The 11423-nt window shown below is 47.7% G+C and overlaps 1 protein-coding gene across 6 annotated transcripts in view; it reads right to left on the reverse strand.

Annotated features, from left to right (window-relative positions):
• Positions 1 to 11423, reverse strand: part of LOC119393390 (fibroblast growth factor 1) — a 49312-nt gene extending 37889 nt beyond the window's left edge. Inside the window, exon 1 of one of the 6 annotated variants that reach the window (XM_037660367.2) lies at positions 10725 to 11423. In XM_037660367.2, coding sequence (XP_037516295.1) covers positions 10725 to 10766 — 42 coding nt within the window. In that variant the 5' untranslated portion in view covers positions 10767 to 11423. The remainder of the gene's footprint in view (positions 1 to 10724) is intronic. The other 5 variants (XM_037660370.2, XM_037660369.2, XM_037660371.2 and 2 more) reach the window with 5 other exon arrangements.

The following is an 11423-nucleotide window of genomic DNA, read 5'->3' on the forward strand; positions in this document are numbered from 1 at the left end:
ATTACCTTAACCGCACTGGTAAGGGTAAGATTACGTTGGGTAATTTTACCGCTACCGTAAAGAAAGAAAGAAAGAAAGAAAGAAAGAAAGAAAGAAAGAAAGAAAGAAAGAAAGAAAGAAAGAAAGAAAGAAAGAAAGAAAGAAAGAAAGAAAGAAAGAAAGAAAGAAAGAAAGAAAGAAAGAAAGAAATTGGTGTTGCCATAAAGAAGTTTCAGGTGAATTTCAAGCGCCGTTCACGCTTTAAAACATCGTTTTGACTAATAGGACATGTTAACTAGCGAAAAAAGACGTGGACGAGAAGAAGGAATACAGGACAACGCTAGACTTCAACTAAACTTTATTACACATAACATTCAGGTATATATAGACAACTTGGCGGGCGCATGCGCGCAAAGGTCCTGTTAACACCGAAAATTAATCAGCACAGAAGAATTATCAGTTGCTTTCCAGATAGCCAAGTTCCTTGTCAGAGAGAGCCAAAGAGGGACTGCTGACACAGGCGTCAGCTTCTTTTTTAATGATCAAAGCTTCAAAAATCTCCCTCTCCCCCTGCGTTGCGAACCCGCGCAGCACTGACATTTTTTCATAGTATGGAGAGCATGAACATCTCCTGCAATGGTCGGCAAGGTGTCCACCACCAGCCAACGCCTTCACTGCCGCTCGGTGCTCCCGCAGCCTTACGTTAATGCAACGGCCGGTTTGGCCTACATAACACCGGCCACAGGACAGCGGAATCTTGTACACCACAGCAGTTCTGCATGGAACAAAACGAGTGGCGTGACTCACTTTACAAGCCTTGTCTTGGCTTAGCCCGTTCACCGCTGCACACATACGTACAAGCTTGGTGGCAAGGTGGTGGACACCTTGCCGACCATTGCAGGAGATGTTCATGCTCTCCATACTGTGAAAAAACGTCAGTGCTGCGCGGCTTCGCAACGCAGGGGGAGAGGGAGATTTTTGAAGCTTTGATCATTAAAAAAGAAGCTGACGCCTGTGTCAGCAGTCCCTCTTTGGCTCTCTCTGACAAGGAACTTGGCTATCTGGAAAGCAACTGATAATTCTTCTGTGCTGATTAATTTTCGGTGTTAATAGGACCTTTGCGCGCATGCGCTCGCCAAGTTGTCTATATATACCTGAATGTTATGTGTAATAAAGTTTAGTTGAAGTCTAGCGTTGTCCTGTATTCCTTCTTCTCGTCCACGTCTTTTTTCGCTAGTTAACATGTCCTATTATTCACGTTACCAACTAGCCCAACTTTCCGCCTTAAATCGTTTTGACAGCATAGACTCGCTCACGTGCATTCTGGCATAAACATATTGTGCGTGGAACAGCTCGACAAATGCAGATTTCTTTTTTTTTTTGTACAGTTGAACTAAGCCATGTAATACGAGATAAAATTGAAGCAAAACAAGAACGTCCGGCTTACCTTGGTTGAATCCTCCTCCGTCCTCTCAAAACAAGAACTGCGCTCGATTGCCGAGAGTTATACTTCCTAAAGTTTACTTCTTCACCGCGTTACGCGACTCTATTGAGCGCCACTTTCGGAGCCACTTCACGGAAATGAAACGCGGGCGCTCGTGACCTCGAAACGGTGTGACCGAACGTGCCCAGCAAATTGTGAACAAATCGATCCCTGAAGCGCTCTGAAGCACGTCAACAGCAGCCTTCTTTCATTCATCAACGAATGCGGCGAGACGACGTTGGTGCCGATGAAACCGTGCACAATCGCGGCGACGAATGTTAAACCTGTTTAGGTGGTCGAGAGGTCTTGCGCAGGGAAGCACTGAAAGGCCGTAAGAACACGGAACGTCCGGAGCTTGAAGTACTCCGCGCGGGTGTTTCAACGCCGACGTATCAGCGACGGACGCCGGCCGGTGCGCGAGCACTCGCTCTCTGACCACTGCTGACGGAGCGGCCCCGACACAGTGGGTCGGCGCGTTCTTGTGCGAGCCCTGCCCAGCACCTCTATCTCTATACGTTATCGTGCTTTTCTTTTTCTTTTATTGTCACGCAAAGCGCGGCAACGTCACGCGCGGGGGCGCGTGTCGGTTCGGCGGCGCGGTCGAAGGTGGGGGAGGAAAAATGAAAGGTGACAAAAAGAAAGCGCGCAGGACTCGCTGGCAGCGCCGTCGCGGTCGTTGCGTGGGATGACGGAGCGCGCACGACATCGGAGGGAGTGCGTGAGTGTCTACAACGTGTGTGCTTTCTCGACCGTATAGCCGCTACGTCACAGCGCCCGCACTAATCGTTCCCAAGCCTGCAGTGCCTTTCCTCTGACATGTATGTTAGTTCATGTGCGCGCGCATGTGTGTGTTCAGTGTGCGTGTATGAGTTCGTGTAGCGAGCCAGTGCAAGCAGCCGACACGAACTCACGCTGCTTGCTCGTCTCACGAGCGGCTCGCGAAGGGGCTAAAATAGGAGCCTTCATAGGGCGAGGATCGGCGGTGCCCAGGCCGCTCTCTCGTTCGTGAGCGCACACCGTATCTCACATCTTGACACGCAAGCACAGACAGCCTCGGCGAGCCGCCGCCAAGGATACTCGTAACACGTGTTTGCGTGGGATCAGCTTTTCTTTTTCCCCGTGTTTTTCTTATACCAAGTGCTGTACAGGAAAAAATAAAGAAAAAAAAACACTGCAGTCCAGAAAATGCGCTATGCTGTCTAGTAAAAAAAAATAAATGAAAAAGCGTGTTTCGCTTAACCGATAGGGCGCGTGCAAGAACTGCGTGTGCATTACGTTATCGTTCAGGAAACTGCGAGTAGATCGTCTTCTCAAAGCTTGCCTGGCAGATAAGCACGCGGTAACGGCAGCAAGACCGTACAGCGCGAAAACATGGCCACGCCGACGAATTCTTTACGAGCGCCCTGAGTAACCGCGCTGGACATGTTTACCAAAGCTGGCTTCTCTAAGCGCAAGCATCTAAAAAAGTTGCAGCCATAAAGCAGGATATGCCTGTCAGAAGGCTTGCTTCACAGCGGCTACCTTATTTATTATTTTTTACCAGGCATATTACATGGCGTACAAGGTGGTAAACGCAACCGATTTCAGTCACTATGGGGCTGAATTGTAACAAAACAACGCCGCCGTGCCTGAATATTTTATTCTAATTTTGAGGGGAATCAGTCGACTGCGTTGCTGCTGTAAGTTTACGACTCCAGTTGCACAAAATGTATTTAGTAAAGCCTCACAGTGCTGTTTATTTGCCCTCATGCACACTGCGCCGGCGCGGGTATATAATGAAATGAAATCAGTTTATTTGCTACCACGTCCTACAAATACTGATTGCAGGACGGCATGTAATTAAGCCACCTTATTTTTCTTCTCAGTCGTCTGTATCAAGCAGTCGCATTTCATAGGGCCCGTATAAGGCGCCTTGCAAATGCAGCGTGTATCTATAGATACGCTTTAAGGGAGTGTATAACGTTGGGCGAGTTGGTGCATAGAGAAGAGAAGAAATAGTAGAGAAGCAAAGGCAGGGAGGTTAACCAGTTTAGGGCAACCGGTTTGCTACCCTACACGCGGGAACAGTGTGGGGGAGACTGAAATATACGGACAGGGAAGACAGCCCATAACACAGCAAACACAGTCAGTCACAGTCCGTCACTCTTGCGTGGTACGCGACATTACTGTCACAGGTGCATAGCTTAACGAAATTTTACTTGTGGCACAACTGAGAACAAAGAAGAAAAACGAGAGAAGACAGGATAGGGCGCCATATATATATATATATATATCCAGATATGCGCACAAATAGGAAGAAGCAGGGAAGCGTTAGCCCGTGTACTACTTGAGGCGCCAGGTTAACCTCCCTGCGTTTCCTTTTAATCTATTTCTCTCTCTCTCACACATACAGAAGAAGGGGGATGGATGCGTCAGTGTCCCTTCGATATCGAGGGGGGGGGTACCCATTCTATCGCCCATCAGAGTTATCGGGAGCGAAGCAGAAGAGGAAGAAGAGAGTCATAACACCTACAGCGCACAGAAGGGACAAGAACACAGAGATAACGACGCGGACACAGCGCTAACTTTCAACAATTGATTTATTTACGAAGCAGTATAAGTACAAATATAGGAAAGCGAGATTAAATTTTTAAGACATCGATGATATCATGAATGATGTGCAGCCAAAGATAACATGAAAGTACAGCAAAAGAAATATTTACAAGATTACCAGGCCATGCTGTAGAAACCATCTTCTTCAAGTCACCCATTCTATCACGTTTAAAAAGTCTAGTTCTTTCTTGTCAGCTCAACTGAAGGCGAATTTACGCACGTCTCTCCCAAACTAGCAATCTTCGCCGCCTCGATAATTTCCCGTGTTGTCTTCGCTGAGCTTCCTCCTACCACACTGCACTGTGAATACATAGGGACGCACCCACAGTTTTTGCAGTGAGCAGCGAGGTGGCTCGCGCTTTCAGTCCGCAAGTTTGCTTGCCCACGCAGCCTGTCATTCGCGCACCTTCCCGTTTGTCCAATGTATTTTCTGCCACAAGACAGCGGGAGCTCATATACGACGTTATTCTCGCACTGAATAAAGCTTTCTTTGTGCTTTTTCTGGCAACTGGGCTTCTCGGCACCACAGTAGCTAGCCTGGCACAGATTGGACAGCTTGTTTGGTGCTGAGAAGATGACCCCTACATTTGCGTTATTGCCAATTTTCTTGGCCCTGTGTGAGACGTCGTGTATGTATGGTATTACTCGTATTATTCTTGTGAAAAAAAAATGCATCGGACAAACGGGAAGAAGAAGAAGAAGATGTTTTAATGACAAGAAGGAGGAGAGGTCGGCCTGGAAAGCGGATTTCTAGCCTGCTACTCCTCACGGGGGTAAGGCGAATGGGGAAAGAAAGAGAAAGAAGGAGGTGGGATGATAGGTGACTATGGCATGGCGCAATGAGTCACTGTACACACTGTCCTGCACGGGGACAGGACACGCGCTAAAGTCTTTATACCGTAGCACATGCTCTAAAGACGAGCATCTAAACCTGTATCGCTGAGAAATCTCAAGAGGCACTTTAAACTTCGTTGGGCGCGGTCTGCATGTTTCCAAGCCCCCAAAAGCTTCTCCTCCGAAAAAGTTCCGGAGTCCAGTTGATCTACGACGCACTTAAGTGATTGTCTGGGGGCACACGCACAGGATGTAGTGAATAGTCTCAGGCGTGTGACACACACTGCAGTTAGGGTTTCGCTCCTGCCCAAACTTGCAAAGGTATCTCAGTATATGAAAACATCTATGACACGCTTATGGAATGACCCTAATTATCGCCAAGAACGTCTTCACAGACTTCACTCTGGTCGTACTTTTCGACTGCCATTCCGGTTAAGAACAGACCAGGAAACATTACTACATAGATTGCGGCTGGGTGTTGCATATACTATACGAGGACAAACGGGAAGGTGCGCGAACGACAGGCTGCGTGAGCACGCAAATAACGTACAGACTGAAAGCGCGGGCCATCTCGCTGCTCACTGCAGAAACTGTGGGTGCGTCCCTATATGTATTCACAGTGCAGTGTCATAGGACGAAGCTCAGCGCAGGCAACATGGGAAATTATCGAGACGGCGAAGATTGCTTGTTTGGGGGAGACGTGCATAAGCGCTCCTTCAATTGAGCTGTCAAGAAAAGAATTAGACTTTTTAAATGCGATATAGGAAGGGTGACTTGAAGAAGATAGTTTCTACAGTATAGCCTGGCAATCTTGTAAATATTTCTTTTGCTGTACTTTCATGTTATCTTTGGCTGCATACCATTCGCATGTATCATCGATGTTTTAAAAATCTAATCTCGCACTTATGTGCCTGTGCGCGTTGCTTCCCGCTTCCTATATTTGTACTTGTACTGCTTCGTATAAATAAATCAATTGTTGGAAGTTAGCGCTGAGTCCGCGTCGTTACCTCTCTGTTCTTGTCCCTTCTGTGCGCAATAGGTGTTAAGATGGAAAACCAACGTGCCCAAGCTCACGTTCTTTGAAGAAGAGAGCACGTGCCGTTCATGATGATGGTCGTGAATGCGTACCCAGGAGCACGGTACTCGCGACGTTCTCACGTTGTGTTCACTCTGATTGATTGATTGATTGATTGATTGATTGATTGATTGATTGATTGATTGATTGATTGATTGATTGATTGATTGATTGATTGATTGATTGATTGATTGATTGATTGATTGATTGATTGATTGATTTTCTCGCCCCAAAGCAACACGATATCCACACGAGATGCAGTGTTAAAGAGTTCTTGATTAATTTCTGTCTGTTGGTATGAATTCCTGTTGTTTATGCTTAGCTTACAAGTCATTAATAACTTAACTTTTTGTTTTGTTTTTTACCGCCATGGTTTGCATCATTTGGTACGAATAGTATATCTGCGGGCTAAAGGTAAGAAATGTATCAAGATCATATTTTTCTTGCTTTTTCTGTGCGATTCTTCATGACTTAGTGAAGTCCATTTAAAGCCTGCAGTAACAAAACTAAAAGAAACGAAATGGTTGTTTTTACACTGCGTAGCCTTCCACAGACGTGAGGAAAAGCGCGAGTCGGTTGCGTGTTCTTTTTGTGTGTGTGTGTGTGTGTGTGTGTGAAACAAATACTACAGCTCTTGTGGAAGAAAAACGACTTTGTCCCCTGCATCGAGGCACACGGAATGGCCGTAAATTTTTGCGGGGGAAAATAAACTCGCAGCATCAGTGCAAGCACGTATTTTGCTTTACGACCCGGCCACGAAAGACCAATAGCTATCCGCGTGAGCCTGCTGTGCTTATCTCCGTGCCCTTTTGCTTCTGAGAGTCGTTCACTCGAACGCGCTCTGGCAAATCTAATAAGAAAGCTAGCGAGTGTCTCTCGTCATTGCAATGTGTGTATTTTTACCAGCGAATCCTCAATCATTGAAAAAGGGCAGACTCTTATTGTATACGTAAGAAGTAAAACAATAGACAGCTTTAGAATAGGGTTCGTATAGCGTTAGCGTTCGTTGGGTACGATACGCTATTTTCGTAACTTAACGTGAGTACCCAAGAGGATAGCATATGACGCCTGCGCAGAGGCGACAATCGCTAACGTAAAGCTTTGCGTACCGTGTTCAGAACTACCTAATAATAATACTTTCTGTGGTTTTACGAGCGATGATGATTTCTATAGTTTTAAGGGTTGGGGTGGTTCAAACACACCCTCCCCTCCGAAATTTTTCAATTTTGCATGCGCATATATACATGCACACAACCGAACATAAATACGAACGAGCGCACGAACATAAATAAAGTATGGTTGAAACCCCGCCCCGAAAAAAATTTCTGGCTACGCTACTGCACCTGGCGTTATGTAACGTGCACGCAAACCCACGTACACGGGCGTTTCAGCATTTCTCGCACACAGTAGTGAAGCTACCGTGACTGGGAAACGATCTTTCTTTCTACCTCTCTCTGGAATATTCAGCCGCGGCTTCTAACAATTTACGTTCAAGCTTCCTCGCTCCGAACAGTGGAGAAGATTGCATCAGCAGTTTTGAGTTGCCGGTTGCTATAACAGAAAGCGGCCTCAGCAACGGCGTAGCCAGAAATTTTTTTCGGGGGGGGGGGGGGGGGTTCAACCATACTTTATGTATGTTCGTGCGTGCGTTTGTATGTGTGCGTGTATATATACGCAAGGAAAACTGAAAAATTTCGGGGGGGGTTTCAACCCCCCCCCACCCCCCCCCCTTTTGGCTACGCCCCTGGGCCGCCTAAGAACGAGCCTCTCGTGCCTCCGCAATCATCTGAGCGCAGGGCGTTCATTTTCTTTATCTTGGCTCGGGAGTATTTGTGCGGGGCAGGCACCCGTGCGTTGTGAACTTATCGCTTCCAGCTGGACGCATCAAGTGCACCACGTGGCCGCGTTACTTTACTCGAGAAGCCGCGGTTGGTCGGGCTTAATTTTAGACCGACGTCTATGGGTAGCTATATATATTACTCGCTTTCGCAAGGCGATTTGCTTTTGCAACAGCCGACGCTTTTCTTTTTCTAATCGGACGGGCAGTCGAATGCTTCTAGTTAAACAAATGCTTGGACAAGAAGTAGAGCTTAAATACATGTACCAAACTGTAATGTAAGTGCGCATTAGAATAACAGAGAGCTGAGCTAGTTGGTAAGTATTCATTTTAAAAAGACAGGGCGTGCAGACACGGACACAAGAATGTAGTGTCCTGACTTCTTTCTTGTGTCCGTGTTTGCACGCCCTGTCCTTTTAGAATAAGTGCGCATCCCAAGCACTTTCGTCCCGCTAAATGACGGTGACTGACGTACCAAAGCACTAAGCTCGAACTTAAGGCTGCATTCGTACCATGTTGGAAAACAGCAGTGAAGTGGCTCAAATTATTCTTATTTTTTCTACTTTTTAGCCACCAGAAGGTAGTACGTGCTAACTCGGCCCAGCCCTTCACCTTGGTTAACCAGAAATAGCAGATATTTGCTTGTTTTTTTGCTTTTGCATTCTTAATGCTATCGCATCCCAGGCAGACTTCGCACACTTTGTAGGTATCCGACAATGTCTGCGGTGCCAGTATAACTCAACGTCTCGAAGCGATAGCTTTAGCGGGATAATGCGACATGACGCACGCTCCAGACGATTTCAAAGACCAACATTTCCACGCGATCAATTCTCCCCTTTTGGGAACATCATCTCGAATACGGCGGTGGGAGAGATGGCTTTCTAGCGGAGAAGAGGAGAGCCAACTGGCCCTTCTTGACCAGTGTAGCCCTGGACTAAGAACCCCACCCACTTGCCCAGAAACCTGCGCAAGAATGTCGCCTAATGATTAGAATACTCGGACGCTGTATAATCATTTGCCTTGACATGGAAACCACGCGCGTCCAGGAATACGCCTTTGTTGGCCAAAGAACTATGTCAGTCTATAGAGAGCCGAACTGCTGGCTGTCAGTTGACACGCATGCATTAAGCCCTAAAAGAACCTTCATGGAGGACACATATCACGGTATACACTGACACTCTGGCGGCTGTGCACGTACTACGCCCCTATACTCTCCACCGCGCCCTAAACACACAAACACGCCGATCCATCATCAGTAGGCGGAGGCATGCACCGTGCACCCTGTGCACTAAGGGGAAACTGATTTGTTGTGTACTGGGCCACTGGCAGCTGCGAGCACAATACATTTAACAGCCTCACCGACATGGAGCATTCATGCCCTAAAGAAAAAAGAATGACGGCACTGCTGGGACGCTTTTCTCGCATCAGCGAGAAAGATGATGACAGTTCTGTGAACGCTGTAGTCTTATTATACAATAAGACTACAGCGGGTACCGAGATCAGCCTATGGATATCGCGGTTGTACCATTCCGCTGCTCAGCGATGTCGCGAGATCGAATCCCGGGCGCGGCAACCACGTTCTGATGGAGGCAGAAAGCAGAAGCGCTTGCGCGACCAGACCGAAGTGTATACATCATCAGCCTGTCTACGCCCACTGCAGGGCAAAGGCCTCTCCCGTGTTCCGCCAATCAACCCGGTCCTGTGCTTTCTGTTGCCAAGTTATACCTACAAACTTCTTAATCTCATCTACCCACCTAATTTTCTGTCTCCCCCTCACGCGTTTGCCATCTCTTGGAATCCAGTCAGTTAGCCTTAATGACCACCGGTTATCCTGCCGACGTGCTACGTGCCCGGCCCATACCCATTTCTTCTTCTTGATTTCAACTATGATATCCTTAACCCCCGTTTGTTCACTGACCCACTCTGCTCTTTTCCTGCCTCTTAATTAAGGTTACACCTAGCATTTTCCTTTCCATCGCTCGCTGCGTCGTCCTCAGTTTAAGTTGAACCCTCTTTGTAAGTCTCCAGGTTTCTGCTCCGTAGGTAAGTACCGGTAAGATGCAGCTGTTATATACCTTCCTCTTGAGGGATAGTGGTAGACTACCATTCATGATTTGATAGTGCTTGCCGAATGAGCCCCATCCCATCCTTATTCTTCTAGTTATTTCACTCTCATGGTTCGGCTCCGCGGTTTACTCCGTGGTTCACCGCGTGTTTACAGGAGGTTTTCAAGGCCCTAGACTGGGAAGAATTAGGGATAAGAGTTAATGGAGAGTATCTCAGTAACCTGCGATTCGCTGATGACATTGCATTGATGAGTAACGCGGGAGACGAATTACACCTGATGATTCTGAACTGGATACGGAAAGTAGAAGAGTAGGTCTGAAAATTAATATGCATAAAACTAAAGTAATGTGGAACAATCTCGGCAGAGAACAGCGCTCTGCGATAGGGGGCGAGACCCTGGAAGTTGTAAAGGAGTACGTCTACTTAGGACAGAAGTGTATACGCTCATGGTTTAATGTCATCACTACGACGTCTCTCGTGGCTCATTGCACATATAGTAGACGAAAAACTCAAGCTGCAGTGTCACAGTTAACTTATAACTATATTAGAAGGAAATGCCACGCTTACTGATTCAATTTATGAGGGACATATTACCATTAAATTGTCAGAACCAGTCTCAGAGAAACAACGTGAGATATGCAAGCAGTGTGACGGAAGCTTAAGGTGCTGACCATAACTTCAATCAAATCAAATTTATATCAACATACAACTGATGTTGAGGACCGTGCACAAAAAGCCAGCAACGCTTCACGTGGTTCATAGCCCCGTTTTACAGGCAGCAGCAGCTGCTACTCTATACAGCTTGCATCCATTTAATTTATTAGAACGCGGCGCAAAAGTGCAGAGGTTTGAGTTACCTCTTGTTTGTCGTCGTCCTGTCTGTGCTCCTCCTCTTCCATTTTCACATCCGGTTTGGTCCCGCCTCGTGCGGAAGTTCAGGCCAGAGCAAATCGAAGACAGGCGCACAGCGCCCCAACTACTCAGGCGTCGCCGAAGCACGCCGACGCGGTGCCGCGAGAAACATGGTCGCCCAGCGAGTTCACAAAATTTCTTGGTCCAAGCGCGACTCGACGCGTCACAACCCGACTCCCTTTCCTCCGCCTCTATGCACGGCTCAGGCGAGCTAAATGCAACGTAAATACGACGAATGGACAATACTAAGACTGGTCACAAAAATCACACTCGGAATTGCGAAAGAAATCTCGGCCGATGTAGTCACACCCAGGTTTTCTCAGAGCCGCTGTCTTGCTCTGGAGAATCGTTTCGTCGCTGACAGAATCCCACGACGATCCCGCGCAGCGGGATCCATCGACCCCATCCGCCACTCCAAGTCCACCTGAGCATCAGAACGCGACAAGCTTCGTGTTGGCGAGACGCGCGCGCGCTACCTCGCACACCGCCTCAGAGTCTGAGGATTGTGCGCGGGACTGTTGCGCGAGCCGTGAGCGTCACTCAGCGTCGGATGCCCCTCCCCTCGCCCCCACGAGCGTCCCGTTCTGAGACGAGCGCCCCGGGCGTGCGCAATAGAGCCCGCGGCGCGGCGCCGGCAGCGTGGT

This window comes from Rhipicephalus sanguineus, chromosome 5 (assembly GCF_013339695.2).
Source record: "Rhipicephalus sanguineus isolate Rsan-2018 chromosome 5, BIME_Rsan_1.4, whole genome shotgun sequence".
NCBI classification, from domain to species: Eukaryota; Metazoa; Arthropoda; class Arachnida; order Ixodida; family Ixodidae; genus Rhipicephalus; species Rhipicephalus sanguineus.